General features: G+C 40.7%; 1 protein-coding gene and 1 long non-coding RNA gene across 2 annotated transcripts in view; one reads left to right on the forward strand and one right to left on the reverse strand.

Moving 5' to 3' along the window:
- LOC148646998 (immunoglobulin kappa light chain-like) overlaps positions 1-8,764 on the reverse strand; it is a 97,361-nt gene extending 88,597 nt beyond the window's left edge. The window contains exons 1-2 of the mRNA XM_088609479.1: positions 8,738-8,764; positions 8,228-8,417 (exon numbers count right to left, since the gene is read on the reverse strand). Of these exons, the coding sequence (XP_088465605.1) occupies positions 8,228-8,417; positions 8,738-8,764 (217 nt within the window). The remainder of the gene's footprint in view (positions 1-8,227; positions 8,418-8,737) is intronic.
- A 3,721-nt stretch (positions 8,765-12,485) lies between these two features.
- LOC148647003 (uncharacterized) lies at positions 12,486-13,191 on the forward strand. Its single transcript, XR_015927808.1, has 2 exons — positions 12,486-12,564; positions 12,740-13,191. It is a non-coding gene; the product is annotated as an uncharacterized LOC148647003 (long non-coding RNA).
- Positions 13,192-23,555: the final 10,364 nt, after the last annotated feature.

The following is a 23,555-nucleotide window of genomic DNA, read 5'->3' on the forward strand; positions in this document are numbered from 1 at the left end:
GCTGTGCTTTCCCAAATGAGGCCCCATCTCTCTCTTCATCTCTGTGGTGCAGCCACAGAGAAGCTATTCATGCAGGCTGATTTAAAGATGTTTTCTTTTGAAAAGGGACAGCTCCCAAATGGGGATGCACTTAGCTAAGCCTGGCTATCATGATCAATGGTCATCCATTGGCGCCTATCCGTCTAGGGAGTGCCAGATGGACATCTGGACTGCATTCCTAGGTGTCAGGAGTAAGTGACTCATATCTCACCTTGATCAACCAATCAGGGACTGGTAGGGCCGAGTAACCCACGTGGGTCTCTGATGCCCATGAAACTTTCAGCCAATGAACGAGCTGAAGTTCCTCCAGGTAAAAACAGGCAACACAGAGGGCCTGGGAGACTATTCTAAAGAGAATTCCAAAAGGAGAATTCCAGGGCAGGACGGCCCAGGAGCAGAAAGGCTCCCAAGGGCAGGACATTCTCGCAGCGCGCCTCCTGACCATCCTGAGACTCAGCCCGGGCAACCACGTAATGGCCAGTGTGTCTGAGTGCCAGAACTTTGCTTTGTTCTAAGAGTCTAGAGCGGAGGTTGCCACGAGTAACCAGAGGTTCCACCCAAGGTTAGCACTAGCAGCAAGCCTTGTGAACAGGTCGGAACTGTGGATAGCTGAATCAGTATTCAGAACTAGCGCTTCATCAGGAACAAACCGGTCCTCTTCCTGACCTGCTGGGACCCACAGTCATCTTTTCTCCTGTGCACAACTGTGCTAGTTTCAGCCAAAACTAACTATCCGGTCTTCAGAGAGCATCAGCAGCGCACCGTCGCAAGCGGCGCAGCACAGCCTGGCACGGAGCCAGAGAGTGCGGATTGGACAGCAACAAGCCTGCAGCTGCTTCTTTGTGCCTGCAGGAGATCTGAATCCCCAGAGATCGGATGAGTATTCAACTTCACTGCATTACTGCTCGAGAATTCAATTGTTATCTCAACCAGTTGATATCAATTTAATTCCTAAGAGTTATGTACTTGTTTTGAGTATCTAATGTAGAAGTTGTAACCAAGTTCAATTACGAAACGGTCTAAATGAATGATATACCGAAAGTATGTCCTCTTGATATGTGTAACTCTTTGTAACTGAATGAATATATATATATATTGTATTCTGATAACCCTCACGATAAGATCTGTTACATTTATATGCATATTCTATGTACAGTGCCTTGCGAAAGTATTCGGCCCCCTTGAACTTTTCAACCTTTTGCCACATTTCAGGCTTCAAACATAAAGATATACATTTTTTATTTTATGTGAAGAATCACCAACAAGTGGGACACAATTGTGAAGTGGAACGAAATCTATTGGATTTTTGAAACTTTTTTAACTAATAAAAAAATGAAAAGTGGGGCGTGCAAAATTATTCGGCCCCCTTGCATTAATACTTTGTAGAGCCACCTTTTGCTGCGATTACAGCTGCAAGCCGCTTGGGGTATGTCTCTATCAGTTTTGCACATCGATAGACTGAAATTCTTGCCCATTCTTCCTTGCAAAACAGCTCGAGCTCAGTGAGGTTGGATGGAGAGCGTTTGTGAACAGCAGTTTTCAGCTCTTTCCACAGATTCTCGATTGGATTCAGGTCTGGACTTTGACTTGGCCATTCAAACACCTGGATACGTTTATTTGTGAACCATTCCTTTGTAGATTTTGCTGTATGTTTGGGATCATTGTCTTGTTGGAAGATAAATCTCCGTCCCAGTTTCAGGTCTTTTGCAGACTCCAACAGGTTTTCATCCAGAATGGTCCTGTATTTGGCTGCATCCATCTTCCCCTCAATTTTAACCATCTTCCCTGTCCCTGCTGAAGAAAAGCAGGCCCAAACCATGATGCTGCCACCGCCATGTTTGACAGTGGGGATGGTGTGTTGAGGGTGATGAGCTGTGTTGCTTTTACGCCAAACATATCGTTTTGCATTGTGGCCAAAAAGTTCCATTTTGGTTTCATCTGACCAGAGCACCTTCTTCCACATGTTTGGGGTGTCTCCCAGGTGGCTTGTGGCAAACTTTAGACGAGACTTTTTATGGATATCTTTGAGAAATGGCTTTCTTCTTGCCACTCTTCCATAAAGGCCAGATTTGTGCAGTGTAAGACTGATTGTTGTCCTATGGACAGACTCTCCCACCTCAGCTGTAGTTCTCTGCAGTTCATCCAGAGTGATCATGGGCCTCTTGGCTGCATCTCTGATCAGTCTTCTTCTTGTCTGAGCTGAAAGTTTAGAGGGACGGCCAGGTCTTGGTAGATTTGCAGTGGTCTGATACTCCTTCCATTTCAAGATGATCGCTTGCACAGTGCTCCTTGGGATGTTTGAAGCTTGGGAAATCTTTTTGTATCCAAATCCGGCTTTAAACTTCTCCACAACAGTATTACGGACCTGCCTGGTGTGTTCCTTGGTCTTCATGATGCTCTCTGCGCTTTCAACAGAACCTTGAGACTATCACAGAGCAGGTGCATTTATACAGAGACTTGATTACACACAGGTGGATTCTATTTATCACCATCAGTCATTTAGGACAACATTGGATCATTCAGAGATCCTCGCTGAACTTCTGGAGTGAGTTTGCTGCACTGAAAGTAAAGGGGCCGAATAATTTTGCACGCCCCACTTTTCATTTTTTTATTAGTTAAAAAAGTTTCAAAAATCCAATAGATTTCGTTCCACTTCACAATTGTGTCCCACTTGTTGGTGATTCTTCACATAAAATAAAAAATTTATATCTTTATGTTTGAAGCCTGAAATGTGGCAAAAGGTTGAAAAGTTCAAGGGGGCCGAATACTTTCGCAAGGCACTGTATTTATAAATGTATCCTCGTGTATTAGTACCTGTGTGTGTGCGTTGTTTGAGTTATATCGCATGGTTGGATTCTAAGGCCATTAAAAGAATCAATTTCATGATTTACTGCTACAATTAATAATTGTCCCAGTTAATGCCCAAACCTCTACAGAACTGGTGCCTCGTGAGAGCACACTACACGTCTAATGATGCGTTACACCACGTGATACTGTGTTTTCATGCGACACGCCCACCGCGGTATACCGCGGAATACCCCACGCATTTTGAATGGCTGCATCTGTATTTATGGAGGCTATGGCCAAAATCAACGTACTGGGCACCTTGCTAGCCAACGCTGGTAACCTAGAGCTACTTGAAAAACTCAAGTCTGCCCCGCTGGAGTGTGCAGCATCTGTCAAAACTTTAAAACCCCCTGTAGAGATGTCGACGGCCAACCCGATCTTTAAGATAACTGCAGAAACGTCTAGGAGACAATCATTAATACCCACATGGTTGTCTTTGTAACATTTTTTCTCTCACCTGAGGCTATGTGTGTTTGTGATAAATGACTTGACTTGAAATGTATATTAAAAAAGCGTGAGCTTTATAGTTACTGTAAAAATGTTTGTAATAAATGACTTGGATGCAATGTGTATTAAAAAAGCTTGAGCAATATAACCTTATATAACCGTGAATGTATAATAAAAATATTGTATTGATTTTAATTCATATTTTGTGTTCTTTTTTTAAAAAAATAATAACTACAAAGACAATGAAATGGTTCGAATTCATTTTTATTTTAGACGGGTGATTAACATTTATGACATGTTTTAAATTGTCATAAGCACACACATAATTGAGCATTCGTATTTTCAAATGGCTTAAAAGGGTACAGAGGTCTCCGTCTCACACGTCGTCAGTTTATCAGAAACATTTCAACCATGCAATCATTCTGGATTGCATTCGTAGAATAAAGTTCTAAAATGTGTCTAAAAGATAAGCATTTACATCTATGGTATAGAAAAAAGACACAATGTAGTCCTAAGGTCACTGCAAAAGTATCTTGCAATTGTCTGATGTTGTAAAATTTTGAATTGGCATTTCTGTTTAAGAAATCAATAATGTTCTTGGGAAAGAAAAGGCTTCGGGTGAAAACCCGTAGGAGTAGAAAAATTCTGCTCCGTTGTCATCTGGTAGTTTTATAGCGAGCCAATGTTCGCCGGGGAGGTCGTGTGGGTGAGTATTAACTATTAAACTAAAAGGACGCCACTCCAGTCTCTCGATTGGCAGTGCATCGCCGGGGAACACACCTAGAAAACTGTCTCTGGTGTAGCGGTCTCGGGTTAGAATGTCTTCCAGCTGTTTGGTGTTCATCTTTATGTGTAGGTTGTGTGTCCCCCGTTTTTTTAGCTGAAGTCGTAAATGACTTGACGTCTCATATCAAGCTCTATCACGTTGTCGAACAGAGCGTACACGACCATGTTAACTGTAGTGGGTAGTGGTTGTGCGAAGCGTATTTCAGCTCTCAGATTACCCGTTTTGATAAGTGAATAATGACCTGTGCACTCATCGTCGGGGCTGAGGTTGAAAGCGAACAAAGTGTAACCGCACGCATACTCCTCGCGGTCCACCAGAAGAGCTTTGTCTTTCAGACGCTTCCCGGCTGTTTCCACCAGATTAAAATATTCACGGACACAGTGTCCATTCTGGAAGTCGGGTTGAAGCGGTTTAATGGGGATTTGTTTACCGTCCGCGTAGAGAGACAAAAAGTTAACATTGTAGTGTTTAAAATTGAAGGGGTTTTGTGTAAAACTGCCACTGAATGCTGCGTTGCCCACAAATGCCAAAATTACTACTTTGGGCCACTGCCCGAGAAAGAGGTTTTCTTGGTTACACACGCGGCTCCCTGCAGGCAGACTGAAGACTTTCATCTGTACACAGTCTATGAGGTATTTAGCGTTGGCCGTCAGGAGTGCTTCGGCATGTCCGAGTCTGACCCCCGGTGACACTCTGACTCTTTTCACAAACAAAGACGCCGAGAGTACGCTCAGTTTGTGTTCTCCGACTTTGTTCATTAAGCAGAAAACATCTCTGTTGCGCGTGAGTTTTATTTTCAGGTCAATGCCATTTAGTAGTAGTTTGTCCTGAAAAAACAGGTCTGCGTGAATGTGACCCAGGAGCTCCAGTTTTCGGCTTTTCGTTGTGTATGATGCTCTTTCTCGGAACCCCAGATTGGGTCCATCCAAAATTGTGGACTCGTGTTGCCCGGCTGTGTCTTTGTAAAAGAGCCCGGATGAATACTACGTCTTCAGTGTCTCTTCGCTGTAGTTCAGGATAGACTCTGTAAAGGCCCTGTATGGATAACAGTTGATGCTCTGGATGATCAGCCGGTCTCCCACGGTGATGTCAACCTGGCTGAAGATGGCAGCGATGGGGTAATTCACCAGACTCACACGGGCTGCCGCATCAATGTTTCTGCTGTCTGCTTCCGTTATTTTACAGGTCAAATAGAGCAGCGTGTTGTTTAAATCTAAATAATCTTCTCCGTTGCCTGCAATGTAGAATTCCAGAGGTGCGTTTTCTGTTAGGGCCGTGAGGGGTGGAACTTCTATATAAAAGCTTTTCTCGATGCTTGTTTGGGTAGGCGCTAGTTGAAATATGTCCAGCTCTGACTTTTCGCATTCTGCAGACCCGCCGTGAACAAATGTCATATTTAAAATATGTCTCATTTTGTGTCTCGTTGATTGCGTTGTGTCATGGCCCTCTTCTTGGTCGACCTGAAGCTTTTATGAGATGACTGTCTTCTCTTAGCCGTTCTTTTATCAGGTTTCGGCGGCCCCCGACGATGAAATGATGACGTCTGTCTTTTTCTCCTGACACCGCTATGGATGTATGCTAGACCCAAACCTTCCTGCTGATGTGCTGCCGCTTTAGACATGACCGCACTTGTAACGTTGCTAACCACGTCTTTGGCGAGGTTTTTAGCTGCCGATGCCATGTGCGGCTTAGCTATTTCAAACCCTCGTTTCAGAAAAGGCATGGCTTTTCTAAATAGTGCTCTAAAAATATCACCTATACCAGCGCCGTACTGAACTGGTAGCGAAAATCCTGGTAATCTGTAACCAGCCTGTTGTTTGTAGTAGTGTGTATACAAAGAAGGATCCCCGTAGCTCTTGATGACCGTCATCCTTTTAGATATTTGTCGCTTTCACAGGTCTGAAATGCAGCTTGACGATGACCTTGCCAAATGCAAATGACACGTGTTCGTTTTGATCCATCTTTACTTCAATTTTGATGGTGTTAAAATGGTCGATGCTCACTGGCACGTAATGGGGATTGTCATACAATACTGTGACAAATTCTCCATCCACGCCTTTGAAGGGCACACAACGCAAAAGCGGTGCGTAGACGTCGCCTATTAACTGGTGTTCTATGATATCTGTGTATATATACATGGTGTTAAATCCACCAGTCATATCGACGTGTTACGGTGATTTTACACTTCCGACACCTGATTTGAAACCCAACACCCTCGCCAGACGGTTATGCATGGTGATAACTTGTGCATAACAAGCCGGTTATCACCAACAGTCTTTACAGACCGGCTAATGGGGTTGTATTTAAAACTTACATTAGTTAACTTGGATTTTTCCGCAGCACGTTTCATTGCTGCGAAACAGCTGCTCGATGTTGCTGTAGTACCCTGTAGGTAAGGTACATGTCCATATAGTCTTGAGCTCTTCGCTGACTAACAGAAAATCTTCATCTTGATCAAACATGTTTAGCGTATGTGGATAGTGTAGCTCGACCAGACCCACTTCCCAGCCCCCGTCCAGGTCAATCGCCTTTGCTAGATACTCTGTGAAGTAGGTGCTGGTGTTCTTTGCAAACATCTTTGAGGATGAATTACTGGCCAGCGTAACATAGAAGCCATCGGGGTTCATTTTTCACGACCTCTATATGTCTCTGACCTCGGAGGCCTTTACCCAACTATTGAATTTATCGCTCCAGCCAGGCCACTTTACCAGAAGCTGTTTGTTTTTACCACGCTCCCTGGCTGCTAAAATCTTTTGGACGCAATAGACGCTCTCAGCATTGGGGTTTATCTTCTGTAGCTCTTCTGCGTAGAAGGAGCCCTTGATGTCATCACCTGCGTAGTCCTGCAGTTTGTAATAGGGTCTCAGAGTCGAGGGCCGCTCTTTGACAATGAAAATTTCATCTGTGAAGGTCTGTTCATACCCCTTCTCAAACACTCCCTTTATTTTGGACACCCACACGTGATCACCTGCATTAAATGAAAACTTTTTTTCTCTTAAAGTGTTCGCCATAGACAGTTCTCCACACCTCAAGGGAGTTGTCGGTCATAACAGAAGCCGGGGTTCGTTTAATAGTCATGTGGTAACTATGATTATAAGAGTAAATAAGATCAGATAGGACGTCGATTAACGAAAGGTGTTTTGTGTGTCAGGTACCGCCACATTTTTGTTTTAATAGTTCTGTTAAACCTCTCTACCACACTAGCCTTCACATAGCTGGCCATAACGAAATGTTCAATATTCTCACGTTTGAGAAAATTTTGGAAGGTCCTGTTAAGAAATTATTTTCCCTCGTCCGTTTGTAGCTTTTTAGGAGCTCACCAGACACCCCACGCCGCCGTAACTCCCCGATTCCCTAGGGTTATAATAGAGTGCGCTCAACCCCGCGGCAACTATGATCGCCTTCCAACCCTCGTCGCTTATATGCGCTTTAGCCACTTATTTATAAATCGAGGGCATGCGTTGGCAAGGCATTTGGACACTGAGGCTCAGGACCACTCGGTAGGGGGAAGGCGGGACATCCACCCATAACGACACACCATTGGCTAGGGAGGGAGCGGGACATCCCACCATAACAACTCGCCATTGGATGAAAAGGGGTCGGGACATCCGCCCACCGCAGACCCCCATTGGCTGAAAAGGAGGGCGTTGCACCTGTTGAAAAGTTTGACGAAATGTGTCGCTTTATACTACTAGGGTTTATGGAAGCCAAATTGCATCACTTATTACCCTTTCACACATTTGCTTTATCTAATACAGACCAGGAGCCTATCCCAGCAAGCAACAGAATGAAGGCTGAATACACCCTGGACAGGACGTCAGTCAAGCACTGGGCACACACAGACAATCATACCGGTGCCAATTTTCCCAAAAATCAATTAACCTCTCAGTATGTTGTTGGAAGAATCCAGAGAAACCAGCGGAAAGGCACATGATCACGGGGAAAATACACAAACTCCATGCAGACAGCACCCCAGGAACTGAACCCAGGACAGGCTGTGTCTTTGCCTTCACCCTCAGCAGCTGCAGGAGGTCCCAGCTGCAGCAGTGCAGTCAGTGTGCAGACTTGCTGAGGGAGGTTTTTGTACAGGTGTGTAACACTGTGTGAACACACGGTTACTGCTGGGGTAGTGGAAACTCTGACAGTAATAATCCGCTGCATCTTCAGCCTGGACTCCTGTGATGGTCAGAGTGAAGTCAGTCCCAGATCCACTGCCACTGAAACGCTCTGGGATCCCAGGCTGACGGGTAGTTGCTCCATAGATCAGAAGTTTAGGAGCTTCTCCAGCTTTCTGTTGCTACCAGGTTAGGAGATTATTGTTATAAACTGCAGGACTGGTCCTACAGCTCACAGTAACTGTCTGTCCTGGAGCAGTAAATATTACTGGAGGCTGAGTCACAGAAATCTGTCCATTGCATTCTGTAAATCAATAAAACACAATGTGATAGACATAAAAAAAACAACATATTCAAAAGATATTCACAATTTTTGATTTTGTAATTTCGTTGTCTTCAACTAAATTAACTTAACTCCTTATTTTTCCATATGAAATAAAAATATGGTAAAATCTTTAAAATATCCAAGCCCAATCCTATCCTGAGCAGTGATGAAGAGTGCCCAGATGAAGATGGTGATAAAAGTCATTGTTGCTGTGGGTTCTGTTGAAGTCTTGAAGTGTTAAACTCACAGGGCTATAAACACTCCCAGAGCACTGAAGCATGTGCTGCCAATGCAAAGTGTCTCTTCTATGCAAATTGTCTTCCTGGGTTCAGCAGCACTTGTAGCCAGTCGGTACTGGAAACACAGGTTTGGTGCTGTGTGTTGTGACAGAGCAAGATGAGCTTTCAAATATTTTATGAACATTAAAGTTAAAGTGAAAATAATTACTTTGTGTAAAACAAGAAAACACTGAAATCATAAATTGCTTAATAAAGTGTTTTATAAGTAAGTATTTTGTTCAACAATACTGTGTTTGATCTTTTATTTTTAGAATCCAGTGGACGGGTTACTGTGACTCAGACTCCAGCAGCGAAATCTGTACTCCCAGAACAGACAGTCATTGTGAGCTATAAGACCAGTTCTGCAGTGCACATAAATTACACTAAGCACTTACTAGCTTGGAACCAACAGAAACCTGGAGAAACTCCTAAACTCCTGATCTATGATGCAAATACCCATCAGACTGGGATCCCAGTCTGTTCCTGCCCGGCACCTATTATGCTTTATTATGCTATTATGCTTTAGTTTATTTGAGATGCCTTGTTTCATTATGTAATTCATTACATAACCTAAAACAGACAGACCTAAAACAGAGTGTCTTAGAGCCACCTTCAGAGAAACCAAAACCAACATTAAGATAACTTCTTTGTGAACAAGTAACACTTAGAACCCTTGATGATCTCTTCAGGGTGATGAAAATCAATAAGACCTCTGCAGCCAACATTTGGTAGTGACTATGTGTGCAGTGAAAAATTGTACTTACACATCACACAAACACCTTTACACCTCTTGTTAAAGCTACTGTAATGTCTTCATAAAGACTTTCACACTGGACTTTACTTTTGGCATGTCATGATTTGGACATTGATTGTAAGTAGAATGCATTGATGCCCCAGATGCTCCATGCATTGCAGTAATCAATTCTAGAGAAGACAAGCATGTCCCAAATATCACACTCAAGATTTCAGGTACAGTGCCAATTGATGGGAGGTGCCAAGAAGCATGCCTTTAAGTCTTTTCAATATAAGTCAAATAAATTTAAAGTCATCCAGGTTTTTATGTCAGAGATGCAATTAGAGAGTGCAGAGACAACCACTTCATTTACAGGTTTAGTATATACAGTGGTGTGAAAAAGTGTTTGCCCCCTTCCTGATTTCTTATTTTTTTGCATGTTTCAGATCATCAAACAAATTGAAATATTAGACAAAGATAACACAAGTAAACACAAAATGCAGTTTTTAAATGAAGGTTTTTACTATTAAGGGAAAAAAAAATCAGAACCTATATGGCCCTGTGTGATTGCCCCCCCTGTTAAAACATAAATCGACTGTGGTTTATCACATCTTTGGAAAGCTGAGTTCAATTTCTCTAGCCACACCCAGGCCTGATTACTGCCACACCTGTTCTCAATCAAGAAATCACTTAAAAAGGACCTGCCTGACAAAGTGAAGTAGACCAAAAGATCCTCAAAAGCTTGAGCAAAAAAAATATAAAGGCTCGTCTCAGTTTTGCCAGAAAACATCTTGATCCCCAAGACTTTTGGGAAAATACTCTGTGAACTGACAAGACAAAAGTCGAACTTTTTGGAAGGTGTGTGTCCCATTACATCTGGTGTAAAAGTAACACAGCATTTCAGAAAAGGAACATCATACCAACAGTAAAATATGGTGGTGGTAGTGTGATGGTCTGGGGCTGTTTTGCTGCTTCAGGACCTGGAAGACTTGCTGTGGTAAATGGAACCATGAATTCTGCTGTCTACCAAAAAATCCTGAAGGAGAATGTCCGGCCATCTGTTCGCGACCTCAAGCTGAAGCGCACTTGGGTTCTACAGCAGGACAATGATCCAAAACACACCAGCAAGTCCACCTCTGAATGGCTTAAGAAAAACAAAATGAAGACTTTGGAGTGGCCTAGTCAAAGTCCTGACCTGAATCCGATTGAGATGTTGTGGCATGACCTTAAAAAGCGGTTAAGGCTCGAAAACCCTCCAATGTGGCTGAATTACAACAATTCTGCAAAGATGAGTGGGCCAAAATTCCTCCACAGCACTGTAAAAGACTCATTGCCAGTTATCACAAATGCTTGATTGCAGTTGTTGCTGCTAAGGGTCCCCAACCAGTTATTAGGTTTAGGGGGCAATCGCTTTTTCACACAGGGCCATGTAGGTTTGGATTTTTTTTCCCTTAATAATAAAAACCTTCATTTAAAAACTGAATTTTGTGTTTACTTGTGTTATCTTTGTCTAATATTTCAATTTGTTTGATGATCTGAAACATTTCAGTGTGACAAACATGCAAAAAAATAAGAAATCAGGAAGGGGGCAAACACTTTTTCACACCACTGTATATCTGATTATCAGCAGCATAGAGAGGATCATTCAGACCATGTGATCTTAATAGCTGACTAAGAGGTAATATGTAAGTGTTGAATAGTAGCAAGCCCAGTAATGAGCCTTGAGGAACACCAGATTTATAAGATTTATAAGAACCCAACTTCAGAACTGAAACCCCAGGAGAGACAAAGTGTTGGTGATCAGAGAGACAAGAACTTAATCATTTCATAGCAATGTCTGAAACCCCAAATATAAATTCAAGATGGGAAAGTAAGATGTCATGGTTAGCAGTGCCAAAAGCAGTGCTGAGATCAAGAAGAATAAGGATAGATACAATTAATCATCATAATTGCAAAAAGGTAACATGATAGATAAATAAGACTTTATTGATCCTGAAGGGAAATTCTTCTACCCGATCACTGGGCCAATACTATCATGGATGGCAGCTGATTTTTAGGCAGATTGTTTTCAATTTCCCCAGATTGATAACTTTATTCTACTCAGAAGGTTTTGAGCAATGGTGATAGAGTTGCTGTATAAATATATCTGTTCCTGGTTCATGAGGACAATAAATATGGATTAAGACACAGTGACACTCGATGTGCTTGTTTGCAGCAGAGCTCCTCTGTCTGTCTGCAATCACTGCGCAGTCCTGATGAGGGAGGTTTTTGTATGAGTGTGTAACGCTGCATAAACACACCACACACTGTGACAATAATCTGTTGCATCTTCAGCCTGGACTCCTGTGATGGTCAGAGAGAAGTCAGTCCCAGATCCACTGCCACTGAAACACTCTGGGATCCCAGTCTGATGGGTATTTGCATCATAGATCAGGAGTTTAGGAGTTTCTCCAGGTTTCTGTTGGTTCCAAGCTAGTAAGTGCTTAGTGTAATTTATGTGCACTGCAGAACTGGTCTTATAGCTCACAATGACTGTCTGTTCTGGGAGTACAGATTTTGCTGCTGGAGTCTGAGTCACAGTAACCCGTCCACTGGATTCTAAAAATAAAAGATCAAACACAGTATTGTTGAACAAAATACTTACTTATAAAACACTTTATTAAGCAATTTATGATTTCAGTGTTTTCTTGTTTTACACAAAGTAATTATTTTCACTTTAAATTTAATGTTCATAAAATATTTGAAAGCTCATCTTGCTCTGTCACAACACACAGCACCAAACCTGTGTTTCCAGTACCGACTGGCTACAAGTGCTGCTGAACCCAGGAAGACAATTTGCATAGAAGAGACACTTTGCATTGGCAGCACATGCTTTAGTGCTCTGGGAGTGTTTATAGCCCTGTGAGTTTAACACTTCAAGACTTCAACAGAACCCACAGCAACAATGGCTTTTATCACCATCTTCATCTGGGCACTCTTCATCACTGCTCAGGGTAGGATTGGGCTTGGATATTTTAAAGATTTTACCATATTTTTATTTCATATGGAAAAATAAGGAGTTAAGTTAATTTAGTTGAGGACAACAAAATTACAAAATCAAAAATTGTGAATATCTTTTGAATATGTTGTTTTTTTATGTCTATCACATTGTGTTTTATTGATTTACAGAATGCAATGGACAGATTTCTGTGACTCAGCCTCCAGTAATATTTACTGCTCCAGGACAGACAGTTACTGTGAGCTGTAGGACCAGTCCTGCAGTTTATAACAATAATCTCCTAGCCTGGTACCAACAGAAAGCTGGAGAAGCTCCTAAACTTCTGATCTATGGAGCAACTACCCGTCAGCCTGGGATCCCAGAGCGTTTCAGTGGCAGTGGATCTGGGACTGACTTCACTCTGACCATCACAGGAGTCCAGGCTGAAGATGCAGCGGATTATTACTGTCAGAGTTTCCACTACCCCAGCAGTAACCGTGTGTTCACACAGTGTTACACACCTGTACAAAAACCTCTCTCAGCAAGTCTGCACACTGACTGCACTGCTGCAGCTGGGACCTCCTGCAGCTGCTGAGGGTGAAGGCAAAGACACAGCCTGTGGAGGAGCTCAGCTGCACACAAACATTGATATTAGTTCAATAAATATGCAAAAATACATTCAGCATGTCACTGTACTAAGGGAGGCAATATAATAATACTGATGTTAGTTCAATGGATATTATGAAGCTGACAAGAACTCCATACTCATGAGTTAATCTGAGAGTAGTTTGCGTTGTTATTATTTTTAACCTACAAAGAAATATTGTTTCTTAAGTTAAAGCACTGTGCCTCACATTGCTGGGGACCTGGGTTCAATTCCTGGGGTCCTATCTATGTGGAGTTTGCATGTTCTCCCACTTTTTGTATGGATTTCTTATGAGTGCTCAGGTTTCCTCCCACATGATGCTAGAATAATCATCCATTGGTAAAACTGGCCCTGCTGTGAGTGTGTGAGTGTGTTTGCCCTGCGATGGACTGGTGTCCTGTCCAGGGTGTATCCTACCTTGTGCCCAATGCAACCCCATGCTGATTAAGAAAGAAAGAAAATGGATGGATAAAACATTTAGCTGGATTGATGGATTGACAGACCAGAGGTAAAAATTTCTCTCAAGCAGGACAGGAAAACATTTTAAATATCAGAGATGTCAGATGTGATCAGTATCTGTCTCTTCCCTTTCACACTTAAAATTATTGAAAAGACATTGCTTTATTTACATGATTGTCAAAAATGATCTAACATATTAACAAAATAATTGCTAAGTGCACCTGCATGAGGTCCCAGCTGCAGCAGTGCAGTTGCTGTGCAGTCCTGCTGAAGGAGGTTTTTCTACGGGTGTGTAACACTGTGTGAACACACTGGGGTAGTGGAAACTCTGACAGTAATAATCTGCTGCATCTTCAGCCTGGACTCCTGTGATGGTCAGAGTGAAGTCAGTCCGAGATCCACTGCCACTGAAACGCTCTGGGATTCCAGTCTGTCAGGTAATTGCATCATAGATCAGGAGATTAGGTGCTTCTCCAGATTTCTGTTCATACCAGGCTAGTCTGTGCTTAGAGTCATATATGTACACTGCAGGACTGGTCTTACAGCTCACAGTGACTGTCGGTCCAGGGAGAACAGATTTCACTGCTGGAGTCTGAGTCACCGTAACCTGTCCACTGGAATCTGAAAACAAGACAAAACACAGTAAATGCAGATAATTGATAAATAGAATGTTTGAAGACTTTTAGGAATTTCACACCTTTCTGTTCACCTGGTTCACCTAATTTGCAAGAATCTACATTGTTAAAAACTAAGTGTTAAAGAATATTGTGAACAGTGATGAGGAGTGTCCAGAGGAAGATGGTGATGAAAGTCATTGTTGCTGTGGGTTCTGTTGCCATGAAGGGCAACTTTCAGTCATGAATTGTTAAACTTACAGAGCTATAAACTCTCCCAGAGCACTGAAGCATGTGCTGTAAATGCAAAGTGTCACTTCTATGCAAATTGTCCTCCTGGGTTAAACAGCACTTGTAGTCAGTCAGTGCTGGAAACACAGGCTTGGTGTTGTGTGTTGTGACAGAGCAAGATGAGAAGTTTATCATGAACACTCCCAGGACAGCGGGACTAGACAGAGAGCAGTTTTATAAGAAGTAGAAGATTAGACACAATCAGCTGAGACCTTATCCCACTTAACACAGCTGGAATGGAGTAGAGTGTGGAGAGTCTAGTTAAAGCAGCACTCGGAGACTGAAGCATGCAGTTACACAGTTTTATTTCATAATCCACAATCAGCTATCACTCAAAATCACATTTTACTTACAGATGCAGCCATTCAAAATGGGTGAGGTATTTCACGGCATACCGCGACACGCCCACCGGGGTATCACGCGGTATCACGTGTGTCACGTGACTAGCTATCCGGCGTCGCCTTGTAAAACCGCCAGGGGGAGCTTAACCTCTCATGTACAGCATTCGAGCGTTTAATTTTGAACTGTGTATTACAGCATGTTAATCATCAGTCATTCAAATGTTGGTATATTTTATGAAAGCAAGATTGCTCAGTTGGACAAAAGTACACAACCTACCTTTATCAGAAATATTTATGCATCAAAGCCTTTACTGAAGATATTACTAATAGTATTAATAATGGATGACTTTGGACAAGCTGTATACTCAAAGTATAATTTCTTTAGCACATTTGTACAAGCACTTGGAATCTGTCCAAGCCATACTTTGTCAGGCATTTTGTTTTACTTCAACGGGGCATAAAAACTTCCTTGCTTTTAACAGGGCGTTTCATAATTTCTAGCTACGAGAATGATTTAAAATGCGACACCTATCATTCAACTAGAGCTTAAAATATCACAAGGAAAAATACACACCGGTATTCCATTTCTCCCTAAACATTGTAAGCTTCGAAGTCTTTAACTAACGTGATACCGGATACGTCAACAAGCATACTTTTAGAATTTGATTAAAAGGGAATATAATATGGAATCGCGTATCTCAAGAATTTAATAACGGTATGATTATATCCGTGTACTGCGGCAGAACTGTGTAGGGCTGTTTCGCCCACCTGATCATGTGAGCTGTCTTGTAGCCTACTGGTCTCGGTGTGTGACTACCAACTGGCAGGTTGTGTGTTCGAATCCAGCTGGTGCTGGACTTTTCATTTTTATTTATTTATTTTTTAATCGCGTAACATAAACATATTACCGTATGCAAACTGTACTGTATACAGTATGTATATGTATATTTAATGTCTTAACTGTGCCCGTTTAATTGAATTAAAAAAAAAATATTTAACACGAACATTAAGCTGTTTACATCTTCCGCCTGAGAACAGTCACCCGTTGCTACCCAACGCAGAATGGTGATTGGCTGACACTATCTGACACCCCTCTGATTGGAGAAAAAAGACGTGCTGGTGTGCTATACCAGGAAGAGGATTTCTTTCTATTCAAAACGTGTATTTTAAAAGTTTAAGAAGTAAAAACCTTACAGCATACACAGATTTCTAAACTGATCAGGATCGTTATCTTTGTCTTATGCATAATAATGTTCACCGCTCTGTCCAGCAAATTAATAATAAACTTTATTTTATATAGCGTTTTAAACGAATAAGTAATTAGATTGCTCAAACCTAATCACTTGCTTTTTCTTTTTATTTAGGCTCAGATTTCAACTATAGATCGTATTATTAATAACCATAATAACAACCAACCAACAAAAACAACCATATAAACATAATGGTGGTGCTGGACCTTCCAGTTTTATTTATTTATTTTTTAATCGCGTAACATAAACATATTACCGTATGCAAACTGTACTGTATACAATATGTATATGTATATTTAATGTCTTAACTGTGCCCGTTTAAGTATTGAATATTCATATCTAATTTTACCACTGAAGGGAAATCTTAACATAAACATACAGTATATGGCTGGTCTCGGTACTTTAAAGAAAAAAATACACACCAGTATTCCATTTCTCCCTAAACATTGTAAGCTTCGAATGAAACCACTAAATAAAGACATAAATATAGAAATCTTAAGATTTGTTTTATTTAATGTTGGTAGCAGGATGAACTGTCAGAGTGTATATTTTGTTGCAAAGTTGCTACAAGATGTTAACAGTGAAAAAGGTATTTAGAAATGAGTTATTTCAAGATGAAAAAGAAAACATACACGAAACATGGTTTCATTACGACCAGAATCGGTCTTGAGATATTTTTAACTTGATTTACAGTATTTGAGAGGTATGTCTTAACACCGATACTACAGTGCTTAAGTACTGCTCACGTATATGTTTCTAGGTTTATATTATGCATTTCATACGGTCAAATTACTTTTGAGCAACTAATAAGAAGCGCCAAACGGTATGCGTTTTAGTTTCGTTTTGTGCTGGAACCCGTGGATTGATTAGAGATATCAAGAACATACAAGTCATTTTTTAAATGTTGTAGTTCCTCTTGAAAAAATGTTACGAGTACATCATCTATCAACAATTACACAGGTTCTGTTTCCATGTTGCGGATTTAGGTTAGGTACAGTATTATCAAATCCAGTGGCGCTGTGTGTTACTTTACTGAGTCCCAATCTGTGATTGAAACCTGTAAAACCGGTTTAATTCGTCACAGCCAGCACTCTTCAGGTGTGAGGGTCTTCTGCTCAGAATGAAACGCTAAAATGTTTGTGTATATTCTAATGGTAGTGGGGGCAGGGTGTGTGGGAACAGGTTTGTTCTTCACACCTGAAACATTTTCTCTGAAAGGATTTTCTTCGAAGTTTAACCGATCTTGTTACAGCATGTTACAGTTTACTATTATTAACCATATTAATTTTAAGTGCTTAATGTAAAATCTTGTAAAAATATATTTTCATTGTTCAAATATACATTAATATACATTAAGTCTGACTATCATATAATAAGTTAAATACAAAACTAAAGAAAAAATAGGGTTAAATATAATTCAAAATATTTTGCTAACAATGTTAACTGTTTATGAATAATAAAATGTATTAACTAAGGAGTAGGATGGCACAGTTGTTAGTATGTTTTTTGTTTTGTTTCTTTTTCATAAATACAACAGTAGTACCTGATGTCTCAGTGGCTTTCAAAATTAAATTATGCATGCAAACCTGTGAACTAGAAAGATAACTAAGATTTTAATACTAATTAAATGACCGCGGGCACTTCCCACCCCCTCTACATTCTCAGAGTAGAACAGACTAACCTTCTAATGAAAGACGGTCCACCCCCCACGGACAGGAAAAGTGCCCACAGGCACTTAAACTTAATATGGTCAGTAACGGTAAACAGTAACATGGTAAGAAGGAGCACGTACAAACGTTTTCGAAATAACCACATGTAAGACTCTGATCCTAAAAATGTTTAGGGAGAAAGTGGAATACTGGTGTGTATTTTTTCTTTAAACTACCAATACCAGCCATATACAGTCTGTAACGTAGGGATTTCTATATGTCTTTATTTAGTGTTTACATTAGTGACAAAGGCTAAACTTTTAGCTTCAGTAACGTGTACATATCTCCCCTTTTTATAAAACGACTTGGTTGAAAACTGTTCCAGAGCCACTGTTGTTTCATCAGTGAAAAGTACATCATGAAATGTCTCTCCCTGTTCAATCCACTGGAAAAAAGAAAAGGAGCATAAAGCTTCTGATGGTCATAAACGATATTCATTTAGGAGCAGCATCAGAGGTATGTTTTTAACTGCACTGCATTGGAGAGAATACCATAGTGTGTTTTTTTTTTACTCCCTGGCGGAAACTGGCTTCCAGAAGAATCAGTATGGCTCAGAGATTAAATAAAACTTCACAGACATTAACGAAGAGCATAACGCGTGTACTGTATACACTGCAAGTACTGTACAACCCAACTCTCTGCAGGAGTGCTGGCTGTGACGAATTGAACCGGTTTCACGGGTATTTTCAAAGTAGGAGGCGAGATTTCCAGCGAAAGACACCCCCCCCCCCTCAAAAACCCAGTAAATACAGTACTTACTAGTTAAAGGCTAGGCTCCCGACTACGGCGAAAGGAACCCTTCTTTCATTAGAAGACAATGAACATATTTTAGCCCTGAATGAATTAATAGCAAACATGGTTTACATAAAAGACATTTTTCCAAGAAAGTTTAGCCTTTGTCACTAATGAAACCACTAAATAAAAACATAAATAGAAAAATCTTAAGATTTTTAAAATACATGACTTTGCTAAAATTTATTTGAAAATAAAAACAATTACAACCGCCAGGGGAGAGAGAGAACAGGGGAGTGATGTTGGTTTTGCATAAGGGGCGGGGCTATGTTTGGGTATGTTTGGGAATGTGTAGTTACATGTTCTGGCTGTTTGTGAATTATCGTTGTTGAGTATGGGGTGTTGAGGTATTGATTTTGTGTAATGCTTTATGTTGAAAATTGAGGTGGATTTTGTTTATGATAAACAGGATAAACTGGGATGGGAGGAAGGTTTGGTTTTGCATAAGGGGCGGGATTATGATAATTGGAGGACTTTGCGAGTGTAAAATGGTTTGATTATTTGATTTTGTATTGTGGTTGTTATCTATGTTTTTGGTTGGTATTATGTTTATATGGTTGTTTTTGTTGGTTGGTTGTTATTATGGTTATTAATAATACGATCTATAGTTGAAATCTGAGCCTAAATAAAAAGAAAAAGCAAGTGATTAGGTTTATGAGCAATCTAATTACTTATTCGTTTAAAACGCTATATAAAATAAAGTTTATTATTAATTTGCTGGACAGAGCGGTGAACATTATTATGCATAAGACAAAGATAACGATCCTGATCAGTTTAGAAATCTGTGTACGCTGTAAGGTTTTTACTTCTTAAACTTTTAAAATACACGTTTTGAATAGAAAGAAATCCTCTTCCTGGTATAGCAAACCAGCACGTCTTTTTTCTCCAATCAGAGGGGTGTCAGATGGTGTCAGCCAATCACCATTCTGCGTTGGGTAGCAACGGGTGACTGTTCTCAGGCGGAAGATGTAAACAGCTTAATGTTCGTGTTAAATAATTTTTTTTTAATTCAATTAAACGGGCACAGTTAAGACATTAAATATACATATACATACTGTATACAGTACAGTTTGCATACGGTAATATGTTTATGTTACGCGATTAAAAAATAAATAAATAAAAGTGAGAAGTCCAGCACCAGCTGGATTCGAACACACAACCTGCCAGTTGGTAGTCACGCACCTAGACCAGTAGGCTACAAGACAGCTCGCATGATCAGGCAGGCGAAACAGCCCTACATAGCTCTGCCACAGTACACGGATATAATCATACCGTTATTAAATTCTTTAGATACGCGATTCCATATTATATTCCCTTTTAATCAAATTCTAAAAGTATGCTTGTTGACTCCGGTATCACGTTAGTTAAAGACTTCGAAGCTTACAATGTTTAGGGAGAAATGGAATACTGGTGTGTATTTTTTTCTTTAAAGTACCAAGACCAGCCATATACTGTATGTTTACGTTCCAAAATTAATATCGTTTATGGCCTTCACACGCGTTACAGTATGCTCCTATTCTTTTTATGCTCAGCTACTAAGATTTCCCTTCAGTGGTAAAATTCAATATCTACAACGGGCACAGTAAAGACGTTTACAGTAAGTCTTTCTACGACAGACCAACGGACCACGAGTGCCCCTGTCGGTCAACCAATCACGCACCGCGGTATCGCGTGTCATCTTACCTGCGGTACGTGTCTGTACCGCTCACTTTGAATGGCTGCATCTGTAAGCTAAACACCTAAATAAAGGCTTCTTGTTTAATTACAGCTCCACAGTTTATATCTCAGACAGAGGTTCGATCTTTCTTCCCTTGGCTGGCTAAGGGCTGGATTCTCTAACAGGTTAGATTGCATCATTGATTTTTATAGTTCTTTCAACACAGAAGTTGTCAACAATCCACATATCCAGACTGACTCTGTCTTTCATGATCGTGAAAAGAGTGTGTTTATAAAGGGTTATGCCTCAGATCTCTTCAGATGAGAGAGATTCATCAGTCTTACTCTGCTGACCACACTCAGCTGAGAGAACCTCATCAGCCCTTTTCAACCATTCACTTGCGACGCCAAGTGGTTTAGGTCTATAACTACAACCTCTCCACAGTTTCCTACTGCCAGCTAGTGACTATGTCACAAACCATCATTCCACTTATACTATAGTTAGCTAGCTATTGAAGTTAATTGACCAGTTTTGAAAGTAGTGGGCACCACCATTAGCATTGTCAGCTCTAAGATCATACACATGCTGATCTCTGGGTTTACATTGGAAACATTAAGACACACGCAACTCTCTGGGTTTACATTATGTACAGTTAGACACAATCTGAGATACAGCATATCAGCTATATCACCAAGTAACTCCTGGGAAAGAGAAGGTTGCTGCTGGAAGAGGTGTTAGAGGGAACAGTAGGAGGAGCTAACCCTGCAGTCTGTGTGGGTCCTCATGCACCAGTATAGTGATGGTGATGCTATACTACAAAAAGGTGGCGTCCTTTGTGTAGCGGCAAGGCTTATTAATAAGACAGAATTAAGAGTTGCTGTGCTTTCCTAAATGAGGCCCCATCTCCCTCTTCATCTCTGTGGTGCAGCCACAGAGAAGCAATTCCTGCAGGCTGATTTAAAGATGTTTTCTTTTGATAAGGGACAGCTCCCAAATGGGGATGCATGATGTTGCCACGAGTAACCAAAGGATCCACCCGAGGTTAGCACCAGCAGCAAGCCTCATGAACAGGTCGGAACTGCGGACAGCTGAATCAGTATTCAGAACTAGCGCTTCATCAGGAACGAACCGGTCCTCTTCCTGACCTGCTGGGACCCACGGTCATCTTTTCTCCTGTGCACAACTTTGTTAAAAGTCCTGCCATCTGGATCCCTTCCACCACTGCGGGGTGGTGGTCCTGACCCCTCTTGGCACGGAGCCAGAGAGCGCGGATTGGAGAGCAACAAGCCTGCAGCTGTTTCTTTGTGCCCGCGGGAGATCTGAATCCCCAGAGATTGGATGAGTATTCAACTTCACTGCATTACAGCTCGAGAATTCAATTGTTATCCCAACCAGTTGATATCAATTTAATTCCTAGGAGTTATGTAGTTGTTTGGAGTATCTAATGTAGAAGTTATAACCAAGTTAATTTAAGAAATGGTCTAAATGAATGATATACCGAACGTATGTCCTCTTGGTATGTGTAACTCTTTGTGACTGACTGAATATATATCTTTTGTATTCTGATAACCCTCACGATAATCTGTTAGGTTTACATGCACATTCTATGTATTAATAAATGTATCCTCGTGTATTAGTACCTGTGTGTGTGCGTTGTTTGAGTTATATCGCATGGTTGGATTCTAAGGCCATTAAAAGAATCATTTTGTGATTTACTGCTACAATTAATAATTGTCCCAGTAAATGCCCAAACCCCTACAGAACTGGTGCCTCGTGAGAGCACACTACATTTGGATGAGTCCTAAACTAGGTGCTGACTCTATATGGATGTTTAAAAATCTCAGCGTGTTTCTTGAAAAGTTTAGGGGTGCCACCCCGTTGTCCTGGCCAAATTTCCCATTGGCCCTTACCCAACATGCCCTCCTCCTGTCGAATCATCAAGGCGCAGGTACACTCTGCTTGTAGTGGAGGGGAGTCCCTATTCCCTGTAAAGTGCTTTGAGTTTCCAGAGAAGCACGAAATAAATTAAATAATAATAAATGGAGGTGGACTTTGTCAGGCAGCTCCAATCCCCCAAAGGAAATAAAGATGCAGCCATTCAAAGTGTGCGGCACAGACACGTACCGGAGGTAATTGGCTACGGCCTCGTGCATCGTGACGCACGATGACGCAAAATACCGCGGTACGTGATTGGTTGACCGACAGGGGCACTCATGGTCCGTTGGTCGGTTATAGAAAGATTTAAATGTCTTTACAGTGCCCGTTTTAGTATTGAATATTTATATGGAATTTTACCACTGAAGGGAAATCTTAGTAGCTGAACATAAAAAGAATAGGAGCATAACGCGTGTGAAGGCCATAGACGATATTAATTTTGGAACATAAACATACAGTATATGGCTGGTCTCGGTACTTTAAAGAAAAAAAAACACACCAGTATTCCATTTCTTCCTAAACATTTTAAGCATCGAAGTCTTTAACTAACGTGATACCGGAGTCAACAAGCATACTTTTAGAATTTGATTAAAAGGGAATATAATATGGAATCGCGTATCTAAAGAAATTAATAACGATATAATTATATTCATGTACCACAACACAAGAATAGTACACGCTGTACGATGTCTGTTGATAATGTTTCTTTAGGGCTTTTTCAACACTCTTTATGTGACATTGCCAGTGGTGCTGTGGGTTAGCTTCCTGACTCATACATCACACTTTGGGTGTTTGAATCCAGCCTGAGTCATTACTTTTTTTTTAACAAACATTGCTTTGAAAAAATAAAACTTTTCCCTGGGTCGGAGATTAAATAAAACTTCACTCGCACCAGAAAAATTTATATTTCTAAATATCACAACATGATCGAATTTAAGTCATTTTAATAACAATGAATAGTCACCTATGTGTTACAATATAAACATTTATATTGATTTAAATCGCGTTTTGATTTAAATCGCAAACGCGTGTTTAATTATATGTGTTTTTTGAATCATAATCAGACAAATGCAACATAAATTGATACATTATCTTTGTCTTCTAAGTATCTTAATAAACTTTCAGCATAGCTTTCTCTCCGTTTAGATTTATTTTTCTTGGGATCTTGGGATCAAACGTGGAAAGATTAGATTGTAATCGTTTTTATTTTTCAAATACATTTTAGAAAAGTGTAATCTATACTAAAAAGCTGTACACCACCTGCTATAAAGATACATATTGTAATACTTTTGGGTTCAGATAGGACGGACACA

This window comes from Lepisosteus platostomus, chromosome 16, assembly GCF_059453375.1.
Source record: "Lepisosteus platostomus isolate fLepPlt1 chromosome 16, fLepPlt1.hap1, whole genome shotgun sequence".
Taxonomy (NCBI): domain Eukaryota; kingdom Metazoa; phylum Chordata; class Actinopteri; order Semionotiformes; family Lepisosteidae; genus Lepisosteus; species Lepisosteus platostomus.